We start from the raw sequence: 22,760 nt of genomic DNA on the forward strand, positions 1-22,760 counted from the left end.
CCTAGTTTTGGCCAGGATGTAGGAGTACATACAGGTTTGTAAGAGACTTGTGCCAAGTTCATAAGTTGTTTACAGCTTCTGCAAGCTGTATCCACCCTTCCTCATTCTAAGGGAATGCTGCAGATCTAAAAAAAAATCTGAATTTAAGCATAATTTGAAAAAGATTTCAGGGAGTTTCATTTTTGGGAAAAAAAGGATGGAGTGGAGGCGTTTTATTGGAGATTAATAAAAGATGCATCTTTGAATGTCCATTTGATGTATCTATAGTTTTTTGCTTATTAAACTATTATCTTACATATACAAAATGTTCCAGGGAATCATGGTGGTTCCTATCTTCTGGAAGTACAGATTCCATATGTATTTTTGACAACTGAAGGTCTTCTTAATATGCCAGATATTCTTCAGCTTTTTGAATCCAAGTAAGTGAAAAGAAAGGCTTCTGTGGGCTAATTATTTTCAGATTTTCAGCACATATATGTTATTCTAGTCTATCATGTATTAGTCATCTACTTGGCTATCACATACATTTCTGCAGTTACACTATTAGCTCTTTAAGAGACAAGAATATAGTTTTTTCTGTTGAAGTTGATAACTTAGTACTAGGGATTCACACACATGCCAACCAGAATGGAATTGGCCAATTTTTTAATTGTAGCTTTAGTACAACAAAATAGTACAACTTTTACATATATTTTACATATTTTTTGTACATACATATAACTTTTACATATTTTAAGTAGTACAACTAAATAATACAGCTTTTTTTAATTGTCTACTTTTCTTTGAAAATCATGATGCTCACAAACTTTGCTTTTCTTTAGTGCTTCCTGGTCCTTGGAAGACTTTGTATTTAATTTTTCATAAAAATTGCTTTGGAAATTTTTTTGTTGTTGTTTTTATCCACTGAAGCTATGCTAAATACTCAAACTGAACAATAGTAAAACATCTTATTTTCTGGTGCATCACAGTGTTTAGGACAGGCTAAGTTTAAAGCAAAAGCTAATTTATTAATAAAATTCAGATCCACTATTCACTTAATTTTTAATACTATATAACCTGTATGAATACTGCTAGAGTAGTAAATCATTGTGCTTCTTTATGATTTCTTTGACATCATTTTCTTGAATTTTGTTCTCACAGTAATAAATACTTGGAAAAGGTAACTTACATCTCATGAGGGGAAAGTAAAAAAAAAAGAAAAGAAAGAATGAAAAAAACAAAGAAACAAAGAAATAGGGACCAGAGCAGCAATATCTCTCTAACATAGTGACAGAGATACAGATAAGCGATTTAATCATGTTGTGGGACAGACACACCAGTTTTAATCCTGGCTATATCCTTGGGTCAGCTGTGGAGCCACTTTTGGTCTGTGTCTAATTACAATTCACTAGGGGGAAAAATATATGTCTTTGACATTTAAAATTTGAATGCATAATCTAATATAAACTCTGACTTGTTCAAGTTGTCTGTTCAGCCTGGTTGTAGGGAACAATGTTTTATTACTCGTTCACTAGCTTCTTTTAGCACTGGTGAGGGAGTTAAATAGGTGAATAAAGAGTGGTACAATTTCAGAAAAGGGAAGAGTTTACCTTTTTAAAAAGTCTGAATAGACAGTCCATACAAGTTTCTAGAGGACATACTGGCAGATTCAGGTTTAGGTCTCTTGCGTTTCATAGTAAAACACAACAGGAGCCTTTGCTGCTGGCAGTTCTAAGTCACTCAGAAATTTTAAGATCACACCAATGGCAATCAGGCAGTTTGCTTTGCTTTGTGCTGCACAGTCATGAAAGGAGGAAAAGAAATGCAGTATGTAAAGTTAGAAAAAGTTTCAAAGTATCTGTCTTAGTTTCTATATTACCTCTATTTTTTTGTAAACTCAAAGCCTAGGTGTCAAGATCATACTCAATGCAGTTAGCAATATAAGTTAATTACTGCTACATTGATATGTATTGTTCAAGTGTGTCTTAAAGTAAATTGATCATTTGAGAAAGATCAAGACTATATAAGTTTAAAAGCTATATTAAGGGGTGTCTGTTATCAATTTCCTTTAAGAAAATAGTATTATTTTACTTGTCTGAGTTTTAATGAAATAATTTTTCAGGTACAGCATTACTTTTGTTGAAAGAAGCAGCAGTTACTCCTTAAGGCTCTTTGGAAGTACAGATCTATATGTTGTGCTGACAGTAGATGAATGCACTGCTATCTTTCTGCAGGTACAAAATGAAACTACTGTGCCCAAGTTCTGTTATGTGTTCAGTCAGTTCTAGGCCGTATCTTCAGACTTCTGACACATATTTTCTTCCCCATAATCATATTTAATTCATGCATTTTTTCACATCATAAATCAGTAACCCTAAAAGTCGGTGCCAGTTTGACTAGTTAAAAATGTTCTCAGTTTTTTCACTGAAGTAACATTTGACCTGTGATTTGATTATGCGGAATGTAGTTAACGGATGCATACTTCAAAAGAGGGTTGAATAAAGAAATTTTGTAGCAACCAATTAAATGTATTTGTGGCTCTGTTGTCTTACTAGTGTGCATATTAATTCCTTCCATTTCAGATGATTATCTGAATTAATCTATAGAATAATTTATCCTAGATTTAATAAAAAATAATAGTTTTAGCAATAGCATACTACTTACATTCTGGTATGCAACAAGACAGATTACAGGTAGAACAACTGCTTCTGAAAGATAGATACCTAATAAAATAATCAATTAGTATTACAAATACAGTGTAGACATTCTTCCTAGCTGCTGCAATTAGTGATGTTGTACTTTATATAGTTAGTATAGGTATGATATGATTTGTGTAGGCCAATTAAATACTTCGAAAATTTATAACAATATTTTGCATTATTAAAGTTCACAAAAAATTTGAGGACAGCCTAAAAAGGTATTGATACTGTTTCTTTTTAGAGGAAGGAAGAAGAGGCATAAAGCTTTGAATCAGCCTTTTGAAGTTCAAAGAAAATAAAAGTTGGGAATACAAACTAGTTCTCCCAACTCCCATATGTGTCCTACATTATTTAGCTGTATTTATGTTTGATCTAGTTTCTGCATATTATATTGCTATTCATTAAAAGCTTGGGGCAGCCATGGTAATGTATTTATTTAGTTTTTACTCTTTATTTAAATTCCATGGTAGAGTGTGGAAGAACTAAATTATGAGGACTCCTGTGACACTGTAATATCAAGGCTGATGGCATTATCACTCCAATATATGTGCTGTTGGGTTATTTTCTATTCCAGAGAAAGACTGAGTTTAGAGTAAGTTACTAAATTCTTTTGTTATTCTGGTATTTTTAAAACAAAAGAAAGTCACTAAAGTCACTTGTCACTAAAGAAAGATGTTTTTAAAACAATCTGATACTCGTTTATCTTTGAATTTCTCTGTAGGAATACATTTCTTTTAGAACAATACATATATTGTAAGCTCATATTTCTAGCGTGCTTTGGATTTTTCACTTGGTTACAATGTTGTCATGCTCCTACTGAAAAACTCAGTGAAAGTGTAAAAGTAATAGTGATCACTGGAGACCACCAAAAGCTTAGAAAAGTTGTTTTTTGTTTGTGAAGCTATTTTTAGTTGTACACAAATGATAAAGAAATGGTTGTTATAAAATAACACAGTTTGAGGCAGCCAATATTAATATGAGGTATATTTCAAATCATTAGGTCCAGAAATTTCACAACTCCAAAGATATGAAATACTGGAATTATTCGTACATCTGTTTGAAGTAAATTAACCCCTACAAATGCATGGTTATGAATTACTGTGTTAATACCATTGTATATTATTTGCAACAGGGAAACATTCTTCAAGTGTTCTTCCATTGCATCAGTGGTTCTCCTTATGCAATGGAAGCACACTTTCTGTTGACATAGTTCATAAACATTAATTTATTACCTCTTTTGAGATTTTTTTTCTATAAGCATGTGGTAATTTCCTCTCTGTTTTTCCTCCAGTGTCTCTTGTGACTGACCTCGATTCAGACCTTTTGCTTCAGACCAGACTTGCTTTTCTGTAGACTGACTCTGTTTTCTTTCCTTACAGTCCATCCTTCAGCAGTCAGTCCCTTAATGTATTCTAGTTTTCTTTCCACAGATATTAATGCTCAAAATGTACCAATATTCTGAATTCCAGGAAATGAAACAGATATTTATGAAGACATGGAACAAATGGTTTGAGATTATTACATGTGCATATTAAATATTAATGATCCAGTGAAACTGTTTTACAGGTACAGTCTCAAGGGAAATACTCTGCTTAACCTTGTCTTAATTTATGCCACTCTAATTGAACTTACACAGAAGTCAGAAGACTTTGAAGTGAAGGTAATTTTTTCTGTATTAATCTTCATGATGTGCTATTTCTGAAAAGCTCAATCAAGTATGCCTTCTACATCAAAAACATAAAATATCTCAAAATTATTAAAATAGAAGAAGGTCTTAGTTCAGTGCTGCTGAAGTCAGTGAAATGACTGTTGACTGCAGTACAAGTTGAATCAGAATCAAATAGCAGTTGAAATATTTTCATAACTAGGAGTCAAAGAATGGGATCATACTTTTAATAAATTATTAGAATATATATTAACTTTGCTTATGTCTCAATTTGAAGTTTCAGATCAATATTTTGTTGCTGATGTGACAGAAGAAAAAAAGGAATAATTTGCTGTCAGCTAGTGTGCTTTTTTAATGTGACAAGATAGGTTAACTTCTTTCTTTAAAAATCAGGAAATCTAGAGTCTAGAAAATCTGTTTTAGTATCCAGAATAATTAGCATTAAAAAATGGGGCAGAAGTTTCATCCAGCTTACCAAATTGTTGGTAACTTATATTTTTGAATGAAGTGATATCTTTTTAGGCACTTTTTTTCACTTATTTGCAGCCAATGTTGAGTGCAGATCTTTATGAAGTCATTGTTATTTGCATATTAAAATTTGTATAAAATTTGCCTGAATAAATTAAAGTTATGAGGATGAAGAGAGGACGAAGGTATTTTCATTTCATATACTCACCAGTGCAGCTTGTATGGAAATTATAGCTTCAAAGTGTTACACATCTTCTTAAACTGTAGTAGGCATCTCACAACTGCCTGTTTTATTAGGAACTCATGTTATGCCCAGAAACTTGACCACATATAAAAGATCTATAGGATAAATCAATTAATTTCACCTACATAGGATCTGCATAAATAAGGAGTGTGATTTGCAGCCAGGTCAAAGGTTGGAGTCTTTCTGCATGATAAGCATGGATCAGGTTTAATTGCACAGCAATACCAACTCTTGTGTTCAGAGTAACCTCCAGTTTACATGTTGATGTCTGGAGCAAATGAAGACACTCCTTAGAGTAAGTTTTAACCAAGAATATAATTTATCTTTTTTAGGTAATTCTTACACCAGGAATTGAAGAGACAGCTCTGGTAATTCGTCAGATTGCTGACAACGTTTTGATAGCATCTAATATCAGTCCTCATGAGTGGCTGGACAAATCCTGGCTCTCTGTCTTGCCATCTGAGGTTTGCTTCTCTTCCCATGAATTCACAGTTTTCTTCCTTTCTTTCTTTCTAACATTCATAATGATTTAGGCTTTTTTGTTGTAGTTCTCTTAAAATACATTACTAGAATAAGCATTATTATATATATGTGTGTGTGTGTGTGTGTGTGTGTGTGTGTGTGTGTGTGTGTGTGTATGCAGATATATATACAAGCATATTTCTAGTATATATGCAAAGACATGTATATACATGTATATATACATATATATACATATGCATATGCATATACATATACATATTAGTATTTCCATCCTCTTTGTCAGCACAATTAGATACAACTTGGACTTTCCCTGGGCTTTCACAATTGACCTGTAGGGAGGTTTATCCACCACATCTACTTGCCAATTTGTGCAGTTCTACAGTTCTAGGCACTAGGTTTAAAAAAACTACCCAAATTGTAAAAGAAAAACATACAGTGGCTCACTTGGATAGGAAGCCAAATTCAGCAGTGCTGATCTATTACTTAAGGCAATGGCATTGCTTGCTTCAGTAACAGGTGGTAAAAACTTGTTTAACTCATGCAGTTACTTGTTTAACTCATATTCCAGTAAATGCATCAATCCCCATCAAATATATTATATCCTTTAACTTGAATAGTAAGGTTCTCAAATGGAACATATGGATTTGTTCATTGTATGTGACAGCTTTGAACTCTTGTAAAGCTGAAATTGTTTTTGGCTTTTGCAAAATTCAGAGGCATTATAAGGCAGGTATTGGCATGGCCTTTCAAGAGGGGGGTAGTGGATTGTAGGTTTTCCAGTTTAGAGATTCAGGATACTGGTTAACCATGTAGAGGAGTCATTGTATTGTGTCTGTTAAAGATATTTGATCTTGGCAGTGTTTTGTGAAAGTCAGTAACAGGAAGCTGAGACTGAAACAAGCTACTCTCAACTTGCTGCTCTGTTTGTGACATTCATCCTCCCCCTGAAAACCCCTGCTTTTGCCACGTGTTTCATTGTACTAGCAAATACAGCTTTTGTAAAACAGAACCAGTTTTGTCTGTTTATGTTGATCTAGGTAATTCACTTTAAAATGGAGAATTAATAGTAAATCTGGTCACACATTTTAAAATCAAGTTAAAGTTATTCAGTGGTTTTAACCTTTAGAAAATAAACACCTTTAGACTTGCTTTTTGTCAAATGGTTATGCAGAACTTACTCTTTTTCAGAAATTATACAAAAAATACTTTTTATTGGACTATAAAAGTGCACTGTTTGAAAGCTGTCTTTCTGTGATATACTCTAGGACTTACTCAACAAGATGTGACTTTGTAGAACAGGAAAAAAAGGATAAAAAATTTGTCAGATCTCAATCTAACGAAATAATTTCCATTTCTAGCCAGAGAAATGCCTGCTTACTTTTCCATGTATCAATCCTTTGGTTGCTCAGTTTATGTTAAAGAAGGGATCTTCACTGAACAGGTTATTTCTTGCAAGCTTTGATCAACTCCAGGAACTTCTGCCACAGGCTCCAAAAAAAATTTTAAAGGTTGGTGAAAATTATTTTATGTACTATATCAGTTTTTTTGGTCTGTTGTAATATGTGGTTGTTTTGTTGTGGTTTTTTTTTTTTTTTTTAAATCTGGTGCTACATGTGCATTTGCTGGTGTCATTTAAAAATTAATTACCGGTTTTAGCATATCATTCATATCTCAAAAGTTGAGTCTGCTGATTCTCAGCAGATTTTGTCAAGTCACCATTTTGTTTGTGGAAAGGTAGTGAGACCATTTCCTTAACTGGAAAAATACTCATTAGATCAACTTCCTCCTCGAGCTTCACAATAGTGAGTATTGTATCAGCATGCAAGGTTTTGTGTATTTCTAATGGAAAAGATGTTTTCTAATTAAGTATTTCCAGGGCTTCTGTCCTTCCTTCCTTCCTTCCTTCCTTCCTGCCTGCCTCCCTCCCTCCCTATAATGAACACACCACTTAGCATTCATAGTACTAAGTGTTTGACAGAGATGAAGAATTGTGTGCTCATACTGTTCCTACTTTTGGGTCAAGTCTGGGAAAGTTATAGACTGAATATAGTCATCTAATTCAATGAAAAATACACATATTTTATCATTCAAGAAAATGGCTGAGGACACCATTCATTTAAGGTGAAGCATTCCATTAAGGTAAAGGAGCAAGTGAACAGGTATTTGGGCACTGGATGTGAAATTGTGCATACTGTTCTTTTAACTGTAAATGTGTAAAGCCATCTTTATTGACAGAAAAAGCTCAGTGGAATTCCTCTGTGATGCATGATAGGTGCCAATCCATTGCAGACACTGCTTCCTACAGTCTTGGAGTAATGAAGGAGAATAAATTGCATTATTAAGATACTGCTTCTCCTGTTTTTCAAGACAGAGGCTATTACTTAATCTGTTTATAGACATAAGACAGGTTCATTGTGTACTGTACATGCCTCTTCTGCTTTGGTAAGTTTTGGGGTTTTTTTGTTCCATATTTTTAACAAAAATGTATATATCTCAGAATCTTAACAACTGATTTAACTTTTCATACTTGGCAATGTGGAGCAAGTAGTGATGTACCATCAACATTCCTAACAATTACTTTCTTTATCATTTCAGCATTTCAGTGACATGATATCTTCATACAGCCTAAATACTGCCGCTCTAGAAAAAATAGTGAAAGGTGCATCACACCCAGAAAACCAGAATAACGTCAACACATTGTATCTTGATAATAAACAAAATTGTCAGATTTTAGAGCTGCTTGATAAGGCACAAAACAGCACAGGTAATACCTTGAATTACTAGGAAAATGTGTCTCCTTTGAAACCAAGTGAAAAATCTGAATGTATTAGAATCTTTATCTTCTAATCATGGTAAGGTCAAGGTTATTCTGATGAGACACACTGCAATCACAATCCTCAATGACATCTTGGTTTCCTGTAAAATGTAAAAAATAAGCTAATCTTTCATTCTCCATACAAAATGGTTCAAATTTTTCTCTACCAGGAACATCTCATATGAAGTCTGAAGCCCTAATTCCTCCACTGAATATTCGTAAGGGTTTTTTAAAGTCTGATCTTCCAAGTTGTATGCAAAAGAAAGCGTGCTCATCAGATGTAATTACAAGGAGAAAGCTGGATTTCTTTGCTGTATCAAAGGACTATGAAGATTTTGCTCATCTAGAAGTTAAAAATTCTCTCCATGTTCAAAGACAGCCTTTCAGAATGCATGATAGCTCTGACCATTCTTCCAAAGACTCCGAAAAAGAGGATTTCTTTGCATCTTTCAGTGACTGTGCACCTCAGGAGAGCTCTAAGAGTTTTCTAGACGAATTTAGAGACACAACATTTAAAAGCCCAGAAATTCAGATTGACCAGCCCCTGTGGAATGATTCTTCATCCACAGGCCCACATAATTCATTTGCTCATTCTGGTTTTCTCTCTGATTTCTTTGATGATACGGATGAGCTTCAAAATCTGAATTTTAGCCAAATAGGTGAAACATCTAGAGGAAAGAGAAAACAAAGGCCTCCATTCTTATGGACAAAAGAAAAAATTAAAACAGGTAGGTCCAAAGTAAGCTGAAGATTTTGCTGAAATTCTTTTCGTTGCTCAACTACAAAGTTGTAAGGAGTATCTGTAAGATTGTATTTTATATTTTATTTAAATACTTGTTCAATCAAATTCAGCCCAACAACTGCATGCTCCCTTTGCTAAAATTTACATGCATATGTATCTCTTTTGTGATAAAAGGTTCCTTACATGTTTTGTTTTGAGCATAAAGATGTCTTGGGGTATTAAAAAAAAAAAAGTCAAACCAAGTGGACTAGAATTGTGTTACTGCCATTATTTTTCCCTGGTAAATATTGAAAAGCATAGTTCTTCAATAGTATAAGATTCAGGTTCTTTTCTTTCTGACAGTGCCTAAATATAGATGATGAACATGCCAGAATTAATTTAAAAGTTATGGGGAATATTATTTTGTAAACATAGATTTAGACAAAAGATTGTATTTTCTCCATGGGACAAAAAGGAGATTCAGCAAATCCTGAGAGTGAAATTCAGATTCTGCTAATGGCTGTATTTTGCTGTTGGCACTAATGGAGTAAAAATGGCACTCTGAAAATCTTTTGTTTCATAAACTTCCTTATTCTTAGAATATTTTTTAGCTAGTATCTCCAGGGGTAAACTCTCCACTTGAAGTCATTCCAAAGCTTATATTTTCAAAGAGATGGTATGATGTGTACTTGAAAACTTTGTTTACCCTGAAAGTGTGTTCAGTCCTTATACAAAATATTAGGCTTCTCTTTTTTTTGTACTTTTCTTATCCCTGGTTTACTCCATCAAATATAGTAAGCTTGAAGGCTTTTTTAATAAACCATAATATGTATCCATGGAGTCTTGCAACTAAGATAGCTCCTGCCAGACTACGTATTGTTGGATCATTTATTGTAGTACTTTTTTTTTTAATTCTTCTATTTCCCTGCAAGTAAGATGCCACATTATTTTTTTGAAAATCCAAGTTTAAGTTTGTTTTAAAAAAGTGCCTCACACCTAGTACAGATGACTTAATTTATGATTTGTCTGCTAGTGGCTGTCATTATATCTCTTGGTGGTACAAGGTCAGCACAGCATTAAAATGCTTTCACTAATCAGATCAGACTCATTCATGAAAACCTAAGTAACTAATTTAAATCACTCTTTCATTGACTGCTTAGGGTAGTTATGGAGGTTAAGGGAGAAAAAGTTAATTTGATATCGTAAACTTCTTTTAATTTTCAGCCTGTGTAAATTTAAATGTTTATACACAAACTCTGAACAGACCTTTTGCTTCTCTGGAATTAAAATTGAGACCTGCAGTATTGCTGAATAGGTAACAAATATTCCAGTAACCTGTAACTGGCACTGATAGCATAAAATTCTACAATATATTTCAGTAGAAATCAGGGCAGATTCTCCTGGTACCACATTTTTTCAATGTTATGAAAATACTGTTATCTCCAACAAAAAAAAAACAACATAACTTCACCTTAATACAATAAAAGCCTCTGAGAGAAAAAATTTAAGAAATATGTGGAGAGTCAAGTTATAAAGACACACTGGGAAGAAACCCCAAGGATTTCTTCTGGTGTCAGCTCAGACTCTCATTAAACCACAGATAATTCATGACAACATGCCAAGCCAGTATTTCCACTGGAACAGATCAAACCTTTAGGTCAGTTTTAGTGTTTTCTGGCAATACTTTTTGTAAAGGCTAAATACACTTTCCTCACAATAACTTGTTTTGAATAAGCAACTTCTCAAATATGTTATTGTAAACGCACTTCAATCTTAAGAATGTAAGTAGCTTTTTAAAACAACTTAGAAACATGACTGCGTCTGGTTAAAAAGAACTAAATTTTAACAATTATAGAATAATTCTAAGTGTAGCAATAATGAATTAGAAATAAAAAAATATTTTTGAAATATTGTGGTTAAGTATAGGTTGATTTATTTATTTTTGTATGACGTCCTATATTCCTGTAGCAGGACAATATGCATAAAACAGGCCAGCACCATTAAGAAGTAGCAAATATTAATCTGTACACATTTTATTTTATGAGAGCTGATACTTTTCTTAGGGAGCACACCAGTTAAAACCAAAGTCTGCTACTGCTTCTGAGACGCACACAGTTAAGTCTGCATATATGCTGTATTATTATGGTTTTTATTTTTTCCATTTTTTTTCAGGTTCAGGATTTCCAGAAGTGCAAGAGTTCAAAAAAAGGAGATTGACATATGAAAGAGTCCCTGGAAGAAGAGATGGACAAACACGTCTTAAATTCTTTTGAACAGAATAAGGATTTGCATGTTACATACTTTTTTTCTTTTTTCATTCTTGAACTCTTTAAAGGAATAAATGAATTATTGTTGTTAGTGTTTTTAGAAAGTAATTAGGACTTGGAAATACTTATTAGCTCAGGATTCTTCTGTATGTTTTTAAAATGTTGCTAAGCAAACTAGTTTCTTGAAGCTGGATAATTACAGCTTCTCTGTTGTCATGGGTGATATACAGCTACTTTATCACTCTTTATGTTTAAAAAAAGGAAAAAGAAACAGATGCCAAGGTTCACTCTGGGTTTTCAAGGCACTTATGTTTGCTCCGTGAGTCTGCTGCTTTTCCAATGTAAAGATGGGGTAGATCTGCCAGAATCTCAAGGCATCTCAAGGCTTCTCAAAGTCTTAGAGATTTCTTGCAATTACAGCTGTGACTTTTTGTAGCTGTCCCTTGGGCTCCGTTCCACTTCTCTTCTTCTGACAGCTCCTTCAGGAATGATAAGTTCCTGAGCTCCTTTTAATCACAGTCAGTCTAGGAAAAAGCTCTTTGTTTTTTGGACAACATGCTAAGACTGTGCTGAAATTTAACATTGTCATAGGTTTGATTCAGGGGACTAAGCTGTGACCCTCACCCTTTGCATAACCTGCTGGCCTTTGCATAACCTGCTGGAGGCCATTTGTTGGCATCCGTGTTTTTCAGCCTTCTGCAGGACATTGCCAAGTTGGGGGATGAAAGTTATCTGGAAGGCAGATCCAAATATTATAGGGTACAACTAGAAGGGGTAAAAGATTGTCTTAAAAAAAAAATCTATCTCAGTTGTAATCTAAAGAACGGGATAGAATAGTACCCAAACCCTCAATTTCCATCAAAAGATTTGGCAACAAAACTGGAAATATATGTGGGAGCAATGGAAGACAGTAACTCCATTCTGCCACAGGAATGCATAAATGGTTTGCACCAGCATGCCAGCCAGCTCCAGAATGTCTTATGTCTTTCTCTGTTCAGGGGCCTTCAGCTGAGATGATTCAGGTTTCAAACTCACTAATCTTAAATTTGATGCAGTAACAGAAATGGGGTGGGGGGAGGTAATCAAGAAAAACCACCAAGTTTAATGTTTATGTTTGCACTTAAATACTTCACATAAAGCCTTCATTAAGCACATATTCACTGTTTGAGTAAATGAAACCAGCACTTAGAGAAGAAAGATTTGGTCTCTTGGAGAAAACAGACTGCTGTTTTTTGACTGAATTCTTAAAAGCTATGACTGCATGAATTGCAATTTTACTTCACAGTAATATTCCTGAATTATTTGTACATAGATTGTTTGCAGGATTTGAGAAAATACTTTTTATAAGTGGTAACATAAAAAGATTTCTAGTAAAATTGCAACAAGCCACTGTTTCCTAGAAAAAGACTGAAATAAAAGTTGGAATTTGCTTACTATCCATGGCCCATTTTTGTGGTCACCTGACCTAACCATTTTATTTCTTTTGCATCATGGGTTATGTTGATCAGAAGTACCTCCAAAACCAGGAATCCAGTTTTTTTGAAGTACAGCTCTACAAAGCCTCAGTCACAGATGACCACAGTTTGAGAAAATTATAGCTGCCAGTGCCAAGCTATGTATTTATGTTCTCCTTTCCACAGGCAAAGGCTGACACCAGAACTTCCACATGAACAGTTGTGAAAGCATAGCATAGATAATCTGTAGATAACTTTGAAAACAAAGACATACTGTGTACATTAAATAAAAAAAATTCAAGTGCTGTCTGTGTTAAGTTTCCATTAGGTAGAAAAAATGTCAGTGTACAGTGAAATTACTAGTAATGTAGTGGAAAATAAGGGAAAGGGCTTGTAATGGCTATTGGTTTTTACTGGTTTTGTTTATGACAAATCTCAGTCTCTCAAAAATATGGACACATTGACAAATTTATAAATTACGACATTCTTCCCCCTCCTTTTGTCTGTTTAATGTGTAATAAAATTACTGCTGAACTACAATGATGCACTTTCCCACTCCCCCACCCCCCACCCTGCCAAATTACCTATTACTATGAACTAGGAAGCAACTAATTGTTAGACAAAAAGGCACAGTACAAAAATCTAATCTCCAGTCATACATAAACAGGTAGGGACACTCCATTCCTGGAACAAGTTCATAAACATTTTAGTGACCAGGCAGGAGGCAGCTGTAGATGGAGAAGAGCTGATCAGCCGGGAGAGATGACAGTGAGAAAAGGGGGCTTATGGCTCCCCTGAGGCACTGAGCATACAAATGCGCACACTCACTCTATCTTCTTTACCCTGGGCTTCCTGTAGGACTTGCTGCCATCAGATGGTGGTATCTGCACAGCAGATAGCCTTCTTGGATAGTCTTTGGTGAAGGAAGCTGAGATGCTGCACACAGTGCCCACCTGCAGTCACTCCAGATGCAAGAGACCAGATGGACCTCTTGGGCAGGGCAGCCAAGAGACAACAGTGGTTGACTAGCTGTCTAGCAGTGGTGGCTCTCTGCTGCACACTGTGATTTGGCCACTCCTTGTGCCAGCTCAGCAGCCACTTCAAAACCCAAGCTCCAAGTGACATTGCTGAGCCTGAAGGCATACCTAGCAGGGGTTCTGGGGAGAGAAAGAGGTGTGGGGAGGAGGGGAGGTTTTATCGCGAGAGGGAAAAGAAATATGAAGGGCTTGCCTAGGAAGTAGGCAGGAGCCAAATGCTGACTGTCTGAAGGCTTTTGACTCATCAGTATCTTCAACATTTTGGCCTCAAACCAAGCCTCTGATGGCCTCTGTGCGACAGTAGCTTGGTTTTCTCTAGACTTCTGTACCTGTGTCTAGTACTAACAGAAAAACTTCCATGCTTAAATAGTCTGCAGTGAAAGGAAGTCAGATTGAAGAGAAACTCTGAAGGAAGTATGCTCTCTTCTGTATTTAAAGGCACAATACATATTGGCAGTATTACAGCTCTCATGTTGGTGTCTTTTTGCGGGACAGCAACATGAAAATATTTGACAAAGACTGAACTGCCTGGAGCACACTGGTGCACCATTTCAGTCAACATTCATGAACTTCAAGTACTCAGATTGTGGAGTGCTTCCTTACAGCTTCAAAATGTGTAAGTGAGCCTCATAACATTGTTAGTATTTACAATTATGCTCAACAGATATGAATGGGATTTTTCTACTAATAAGATACAGTTTCTAAAAATCCACCAGCAACCATCTCTTCCCAAAAGAGCAAAGAGCTTGAGGCCTTCACTCCCACTGCAAAATCTACATATCCTCCTCTTTACAGCAGCTGCTCTTTGTTATAATTACACAATGAGTTCAAAGCCAAGAGGGATAGTAATTTTATTTCCAAAGTTCTAAAAGATTAATACAAACAATAGGAAGTACTCAAAATTAAAAACCTATAAAAAAAGTCGTTCTTGTAAAAGTGCTCTATCAAAAAAGTGAAGGCAAAGCACATTTTAGTAAATTCTGTGTATTGCAAACCATGACAACAAAGCATGCAATTATCTTTGGGTGTTCACAGATTCTTAGTGTCTGTTTGGTAACATGTTAAATACGTTCAAGAAAATTCCACCGCAGCAGTACTGTAACAAAATAGAAGAAGGCTTACAGATAAGATGTATTGCAAGAAACATGCTTTAGGAATCAGGCCTCTGTTACATATTGTGTTCAGCATTTACTAAAATGTGTCATTTATGCACTGAGATGCACTTGAAAAAAAAATAAAGTTGGTTCCAGGTCTTGCTAATGGAGGCAAAATGTCTCCTGAGGACATTACTTCAGCTCTAACAGCATTTAGCTTTATACTTTAATTATTCACTTCTAGGTTGTTTTATTTTGGAAAAAAAAATCCCCATGAGTAGTTTTTGCTATTATTCTGGTGTTATGGTTTATCAAGATGAGAGTAAGTAATTTGATTAAAAATTCACATGTTTTTCATTTCTAAAATGTAAACTTCTTAAGTAAAATTTCTACAGTTAGCATAGTGTAGTAAAAGTGGTGATGATTATGAAAAAACAGTTACATTAAAAAACTTCAAGAACATTACTAAAATATAGTGGAATACAGATTCACAAGAACACACAAACAGATATCTAGGATGTTGTTTTAGCCACATAAAAGACAGAGACTTTTCTTGTGAAGGAAAGGCAGTTGTTATTCATGTCATGCTTGAAGGCAATTCTCCAATGACCTTCCCTACAAGAAGAAAAAAAAAGGCTTATTAAATGCCATTTTCTTATGCTGATAGATGTAATTTCTCTTAAAAATTACAACAGAAAAGCTCCTTAGCACTGAGAAAAAACAAATAATGACTTTCCTTTGCTGAATGTTGATATCCTCACACTATCATAAAATTTTTAACTGGTTTTCTTACTTTGCTCTGAATTTCTTATGATCCTACGGTAACACAAGAATAACAAACTAAATATTTGATCTACCAGCAAAATGTACCAAATGACATCTTGGGCTAAGCTATGCATTTTTAAAAGTATCATAACTTAATCATCAAGTTCTTCTGAGAAAATATTTTGTAATGTATCTGTATGATGTGATCACATCAGAACATGTATTCACACTCACACACACACAGACACACACACAGACCCCCAAAAAACCAAAAGGTAGAAAGGCTGTTTAAATAACAGAAGAACATTTGCAATGGAATTAACAATTTTATTTGCATGAAGAATTATAAGTAGCACCCAAATTAAGAAAATCTGCTTTTGCTTCACCCTCTCTAAATTTTTCCAGAAGAGCATCTCATGTTCAGTTGTTCCTTTTCTTTAGGTTCAATCCTGTTTTGTTATACCTATGTAGCAACAATCAAAGCCATGCTATTGATGTGGCGAAAGCTCAATTGCAAGCTCAGGAACAGTTGGCAGCAGCAAGGGGAAGATTTTATGAGTACGTTATGTTCTAGCTTAAATTCTGCCCTTTGAGAAAACATCAATTTTTTTCTTTAATAGCACTCTCATCAAAAGAACAGTGTCTCTTCCTCTCTCTGTAGATTTTTCAGCTCTTTAGCAGGAACTATTTTTATTTTTTCTTTTAAGGAGGAGTAACCCCTTCTGAATATCCTACTTACACATTTGTGTGTCAAGCTAAAGAAGTGGATTTTCCAAGTTATGGTGTGGTTCTGCCCAAGACTACTAGCATGCATGGCCTTTATTTCTCCTGCTCCAATCACTGATAACCTTTGTGACAAATGGGAGAGGCCAGACTGGGAATCATGAAACTGGATCCCAAAGGTTTGCAAACGTTGGACAGCCACCCACCCACCTACTCTGCAGGTGTTACAAGGATACAGGCAATGCGGAGTTCAGGGAGTAGCTCATCCTTTAGATCTGTGCTGAAAAAGGTTACGAAGAATGTGACTACAGATTGCCTCAGCTCCTCTCTGCTTCCACTGGTTTTGGTGCTGTACCAACAGTAAGAACAGGAAAAGCCTAACGACAGACACAGCGAAATGAACTGCAATCTGACGTTAAAGGCCTAAGTGTATTTTAACATAATTCTTACTTAAGCTGTAAGCAAGTCATCAGAACATATAAAATTGCCACAGCTTTGTCTTACTTCTCCAAGCTGGGTATGTGACTGTCTACTGTCCAGCTATGTCAAAACCAGATGTGTGTCTTAGATAATTTTAATTACTTTGGATGCTGCTAATTACCTTATTGCTGCACAAACACAGAAACACAACTATCCCAAAAAAACCCAGCTCATAAAGAAAACACCTGTAGAAAGAGCTGTAGAAAAGAGACATGCTTCAACTGCACCACCTAAAAAACACAGAAAATCATTTGCAGAGCCAGCAAAGAAATGATGAACACTCAAGCAAGGACTCAACACTTAAACAAGTATCACCATGTGTCTTTGTCTCTCCTAGGGCTTGAATTTGAAATTAGTGTGGTTGTCGTAGCATCTCTGACTTTATTACCTGATTTCAGAGCAGAGCACAGGATCGGGGTTCACGGAAGGGATTGCTCCCTGCAGGAACCCCAACAAGCAAGGCATCTTTGCAGGCATTTTGCATACAGTACTGCTGGAGTTCTGCAGCTGCCTGAGACACCTGAAAAGGAAAAAAAATCTAGAGAGGAAACTAATTCATTCACAAGCATCTACTAAGCATTTCCTCTTGAAGAGCTATTGTCAAACAGAGCTGGAGTGCTGCCAAGTCACCTCTCAGATTCTAGAGCATCAAGTAAATCAGCACAGAAGCACAATTTACAAAGCTCTCATGAAGCACACATGAAATACTACGCCAGAAGAGCGTAGAGGACTGAGGTGCCAGTGTGATGCAATTTCTTCCCATAAAAATGCTCAGAGCCATGACGATTTTGCAATCTTCTGTGGTGTTTGGAGGTTTATATTTGAACTCTTATATCCTCTGATCATTTATTAAAAGCATTTTCATTGCAAAGTTCTAAACAACACAGCGTATAACAAGAAGTGAAATCAAAAAGATGAGGATGAAAAGCTTTTGAAGTCCAAATTGTTGTCTTCCCGCAGCAGTGAAGTCAGAACTTCAAATCCACACTCTGGCCCCCTAGAAGGAGAGTCCAGAGCTGCAGAACAAGCCCAGGATCCCAAAGGCAAAGTGTTCTCAGCACTGAACTCCCCTGCTCTCCTTGTGGATGGCAAGTCAGTCATGTGCCTACATTTTTGAAGGAAAATGTAGAGGAATTTCCAGTTTCCCAGACACACATTCGGAACAGCTGCAGGGAACTGTCAAAACCCATGCTGTCTGATACATATTTTATAAAAGGAAATACTAAATATATTGATGGAACTGTAAGTTCCCCTCTGAGTTAAACTCTGCCTTTGTTACAGGACTCCTGAAATACTGACTTTTCTTCCTAAACAACTCTTCAGTGTTGCCAAACAATAACCCGAAGGACCATCCACACTTCCCAGCCTCCTGTCTAAAGGAACCACACCAGAGCACCAGTGGAATTTTGGTTCTTGGCCATCCCATCTAACAGCATCTGGAAACACATGGGAAGTCTGGCCTAGCACACACATTTGTTTGCAATTTTGCTGCTCTCCTGTTCACTGTCTTCCAATTCTACTCCAGGCTCTCCTCCAGGATGCTCATCCTAGTAACTGCTGAATTTAGCCAGGGAGCTGTTATGAGAAGTTTTTTTTCCCCTCAGCCTCACAGGTTCTCTTGAGAAGAGTACAGGGAGAAGTGTCTGCAGCAAGGATTCCTGCTAAGTCAGCAGGCTTTGTCACTCCTTCCTTACCTGAGGAGAAGCCCTTTCTGGAGGCTGCAGTGGTCTCCTGCCCTGCCCAGTCCCTTGGACCCCCTGCAGTATTAGCATCCTTGCCTCAACCACAGCACCTGCCCTTGCGGTGCCCGACTGTGCACCACGTGGCTATCAGGCAGAGATCCCACTAGCTAACACTGGTCAGGCCAAGGCCACGTGGAGCTTTTTCCTTTGAGAGTCAGCAGTGCCTACAGCATCTCCTTGCACTTTGCTGCCAAACCCTCAACACAGACTAAGCTACATATATCCTGGTATATCTTCAAAAGATACAAACCAGAACTGCCTACTCTTAGTCCTACCTATGCCCCATAACATTCTTCTTTTCTTCTGCTCACACAGAAAATTTCTGCAGTATTTCATCACATGACAAACACGCTCCCTTCAGCAGCCTCCACATGCAAGATGTGTATGGGTACTTCTTCCTATTCAGTTTCCTCTTTCTGAAAATATTGTTCCTGTCTGCTTTTTTAGCCAGCAGGGTAAACAAAATCACCATTGAAACTTGGCAGTATGGAATGTATTTTTAAAAATCCTTTCATAACCAGCTTCCGTCTGGAAACACATTGTCTATTCAAAGTAACTGAAACAATGTTTTCTCCCATTTCAGTGCTTGCAAAAACCGAACCAAGTGGTTTTTATCAACTGAATATATTTCACCTTATTTTTCTACAGTATGTATAGAAACCCAGATGATACAATTTATGTGACACATTTTTATCATGTGTCATTTCATAGCCATGAACAGGTTCCTAGAACAGCAGACCTGGAAAGAGACTGCTGTGCACAGTGCTGCAAGAAAGATGAGTCTGAGGTCCATCAAGGACAAGCCTCCCTGAATTACAAGAGCAAACTCATAAAAATACCCAGCCTTGAGAAGTCCAGCTCCAGAATATGTTACTGCCACAAAGTAACACCTGCAAACTACAAACTATGTATTTTATAGCCACTCCCCACCCACAAAAAAAATAGTGGGGAGGAGTATATGAGTATTTTGACTATATTATGACTCAAAATGAGCAAGAACAGAGATCCAGGCACCAACAACAACTGGTGGGAAACCGCTTCAGTGTTGGGCAATACTACTCTTGCCACAAGAGTCTACATTTCTACTCTGAAACGTGTTGTTTTTCACATATTCCCACACCTTACTGTGGTGATAAGCACAGTAATTTTTAGTGAATTAAGCATCTGTTGATTCTGTTTCGCTACTAAAATGTAGTAACAAAACCAAATTGATTAGAATGATATCCAAAAGCCAGAGCGGTTTCACCTCGCAACAAGCACTTCAAATTTTCACCAGCCCAGGTCAGGAGTAGTGGGAACAAGTATTTTGAATTATTTTTAAATCAATTAGCTAAGTTGCTGCAGCTCAATGTGTTGGCACTGTCGTCAGACTGAGGACGCTAGTCTTTTGTGACTGGCCAGAGGAAAATGGCGAATGCAAGCAGAGAGACGAGAAGAGTGCAGGATATAAATGAATTTGACCTCCAACACTTCACAGACTATGCTGGATTTTGTGCCTGGTGATGAACCCCCCACAACTGCTGGAAACCAAGAGCTGTCTCGGTCGGGTCACCAAACCCGAGGAGCTGGCAGACGACAGGACCGCCTCATCGTGCTGCCTTTGTCTGGAAATGTGCAAGCAGGAGAAGATTCATGCATGCGTAGCAAATCGTCTGCCTTCCCCAAGTGTGCCAGCGGGTACCACCCCGCACCCCCTCCCCCTGCAGATCCTGCCAGCGCTCCGAAGCAGGGGGGAGTCGGACTGGCTCCGCTGCGAGGAACTACTCCCGGTTATCTGTTTGCTGGTGCAGAACTAACGAGGAGCTGCTGTATTATTCATCACGGCTCCTTCCACCAGGGAACGGCACTCGCTCCATCGCTCCCGTGCGGCCGGGGCTCGAAGCCCGCCGGGCACACGCACGCCTCGCCTCCTTCCTTCCCAGGGCGGGCGGCGCCCACCAGTGCGGAGGGAAAGGCAGGAGCGGCTCCTGTCTCCCGCCCCGCCGCGGGGGTCGCGGCACCCCGCGCCTCACCCCAGTGCCGGGCTCCCCTCACCCCGCGCCCCGGCTCACCTTGATCCTCTCCACGGCCGCCTCCAGCTTCAGCTGCTCCACCAGCCGCTGCATGGTGCTCAGACTGCCGCCCGACGACATACCGAAGCCGCTGGGAAGACGGAGGGGATGAAGCAGGCGGGCAGCGCGATTCCAGCGGGCTCGGCTTGGCTCGGCTCCCTCCGCCCCTGGGAGGGGCCGGGGCCGGGGCCGCTCCGCCCGCAGCCCCCGCGGACCGCCCCGGCTCTCGCCCGGACCCCAGTGCTCGTTGCCGCCTGCAGCGCCTTACAGCGGCGTTCGGTGCGGGCTGGAGCTGCTTTGGGGGCCGGAAACCTGCTGGTCACAGCACGGCCGAAAATAAAATTAAAGGGAAGAAAAGGAAACAAAAAATAAAATGGGAAGTGGAGGAGAAGAAAAAAAATAGGGGGAAATGGGAGGAAAAACAGGGAGGAAGAATAAGAGAAAAAATAAGAAAAGAGGAAAAAGAGGAAAAACAGGGAAAAGGAAAGAAAAAGGAAAAAAGGGAAAGGCAGTAAAGAAGTGGGGGAAAAAACAGGGAGAAGCAGAGGACAAAGGGAATTCACAGAGTCATAAAATAGTTTAGATCGGAAGAGACTTTAAATATGGTCTAGTTCTAACCCCACTACTTTGGGCAAGGATGCCACCCACTACATCAGATTGCTCAGAGCCCTATCAAACTTGGTCTTGAACACTGACAAAGATGGAGTTCTAAACATGTCTTCTGCCCACAGGCAGCTGTTAGGTTCCAACTGCCTGGCAGCTGCTGCCAAGGATGCTGCATCTCCCCACCCAGAGCTGTTCACCACCATTTCAGCAGTGACCTCTCACATAAATAAGTCCTCTCACTTTTTGGCAGGGATTTGGTAGCTGTTAGTTTACTGGCTTGTTTGAAAGTTCTTGGAATTAAGCTTATAGCCTAAAATGGTTGCTCTGAACATAAGACAGGACAACCAGGAGGCCAGGCCCAGCCAGAATGGGTTTCTGGAAGACAGGTGGTCCTGCATGACCAACCAAATGTCCTTCTATAGCAAGGTGACACCACTAGAGAATGAGGTAAATCCTGTGGATGTTGTGTACCTAGACTTCAGCAAAGCCTTTGTCACCATCTCCCACAGCATTCTCCTGGGGAAACTGTCAGCTCATGGTGTTTATGAGTGAACATTTTGCTGGGTAAGAACTGGCTGGATGACTGGGGCCAGAAAGTTGTGGTGAATGGAGTTAAATCCAGCAGGCAGCTGGTCACTAGTGGTGTTCTCCAGGGGTCAGTATTTGGGCCAACCCTGTTTAATGTCTTCATCACCTACCTGGATGAGAGGATAAAGTCTACACCCAGCAAGTTCACAGATGACACCAAGTTGGGTGGGAGTGTTGACCTGTAGGGCAGGAAGGCTCTTCAGAGGGATCAGGACAGCCTGGATTGAAGGACTGAGGCCAATTGCATGAGGTCCCACAAGACCAAGTACTGAGTGATGCCTTTGGGTCACAACACCCCAGGCAGTGCTACAGGCTGGAACAGAGTGGCTGGAAAGCTGCCTGGCAGAAAAGGATGTGGGGGTGCTGATCAAGAGCAGCTGAACATGGCTCAGCATGTGCCCGGGTGGCCAGGAAAGACAATGACATCCTGGTCCATATCAGCAATAGTGTGGCCAGCAGGACAAGGGCAGTGATTGTCCCTCTGTACTTGGCAATGGTGAGGCCACAGCTCATGTCATGTGCCCAGTTCTGGGCCCCTCACAACAAGAAAAACGTTGAGGTGTCAACTGCCAAATTTTTGGAACTCTGACATTTTAGGAACACAGACAAACGTTTAGGTCCAGAAAGGAGATATTGCTTATAGTACAGAGGATGCAAGGTTGAAATTTTCCTACAAATCAAGTACACCAAGGAGTAAAAACCAAGAGAATTTATACACAGAATTTTGCATAAACCCACCTATCCAATACCTAGTTGCCACCTACCTTATGCATAGTCATTTAGTTTGTACAGCCTTATGATCTGTCACCACGCCTGCATGGGCCTTTTTTGGGGTCTGTAGTGGTCGCTCTTGGTTTTCTGGGGAGATGTCCTCTATG

The 22,760-nt window shown here is 38.2% G+C and overlaps 2 protein-coding genes across 2 annotated transcripts in view; one reads left to right on the forward strand and one right to left on the reverse strand.

The window, feature by feature from the left end:
- Positions 1 to 12,778, forward strand: part of SHOC1 (shortage in chiasmata 1) — a 48,870-nt gene extending 36,092 nt beyond the window's left edge. Inside the window, exons 21-27 of the mRNA XM_038124491.1 lie at positions 314 to 419; positions 4,245 to 4,338; positions 5,389 to 5,520; positions 6,898 to 7,047; positions 8,135 to 8,303; positions 8,525 to 9,082; positions 11,248 to 12,778. Coding sequence (XP_037980419.1) covers positions 314 to 419; positions 4,245 to 4,338; positions 5,389 to 5,520; positions 6,898 to 7,047; positions 8,135 to 8,303; positions 8,525 to 9,082; positions 11,248 to 11,348 — 1,310 coding nt within the window. The 3' untranslated portion in view covers positions 11,349 to 12,778. The remainder of the gene's footprint in view (positions 1 to 313; positions 420 to 4,244; positions 4,339 to 5,388; positions 5,521 to 6,897; positions 7,048 to 8,134; positions 8,304 to 8,524; positions 9,083 to 11,247) is intronic.
- Positions 12,779 to 14,655: 1,877 nt separating this feature from the next.
- Positions 14,656 to 20,903, reverse strand: GNG10 (G protein subunit gamma 10). The gene is made up of 3 exons (XM_038124496.1): positions 20,689 to 20,903; positions 17,284 to 17,415; positions 14,656 to 15,542 (listed from the first exon to the last, which is right to left on the reverse strand). Exons 1-2 carry the CDS (start codon positions 20,767 to 20,769, stop codon positions 17,290 to 17,292), a joined length of 207 nt encoding a protein of 68 aa, XP_037980424.1. The 5' UTR covers positions 20,770 to 20,903; the 3' UTR covers positions 14,656 to 15,542; positions 17,284 to 17,289.
- Positions 20,904 to 22,760: the final 1,857 nt, after the last annotated feature.

This window comes from Motacilla alba, chromosome Z, assembly GCF_015832195.1.
Source record: "Motacilla alba alba isolate MOTALB_02 chromosome Z, Motacilla_alba_V1.0_pri, whole genome shotgun sequence".
NCBI classification, from domain to species: Eukaryota; Metazoa; Chordata; class Aves; order Passeriformes; family Motacillidae; genus Motacilla; species Motacilla alba.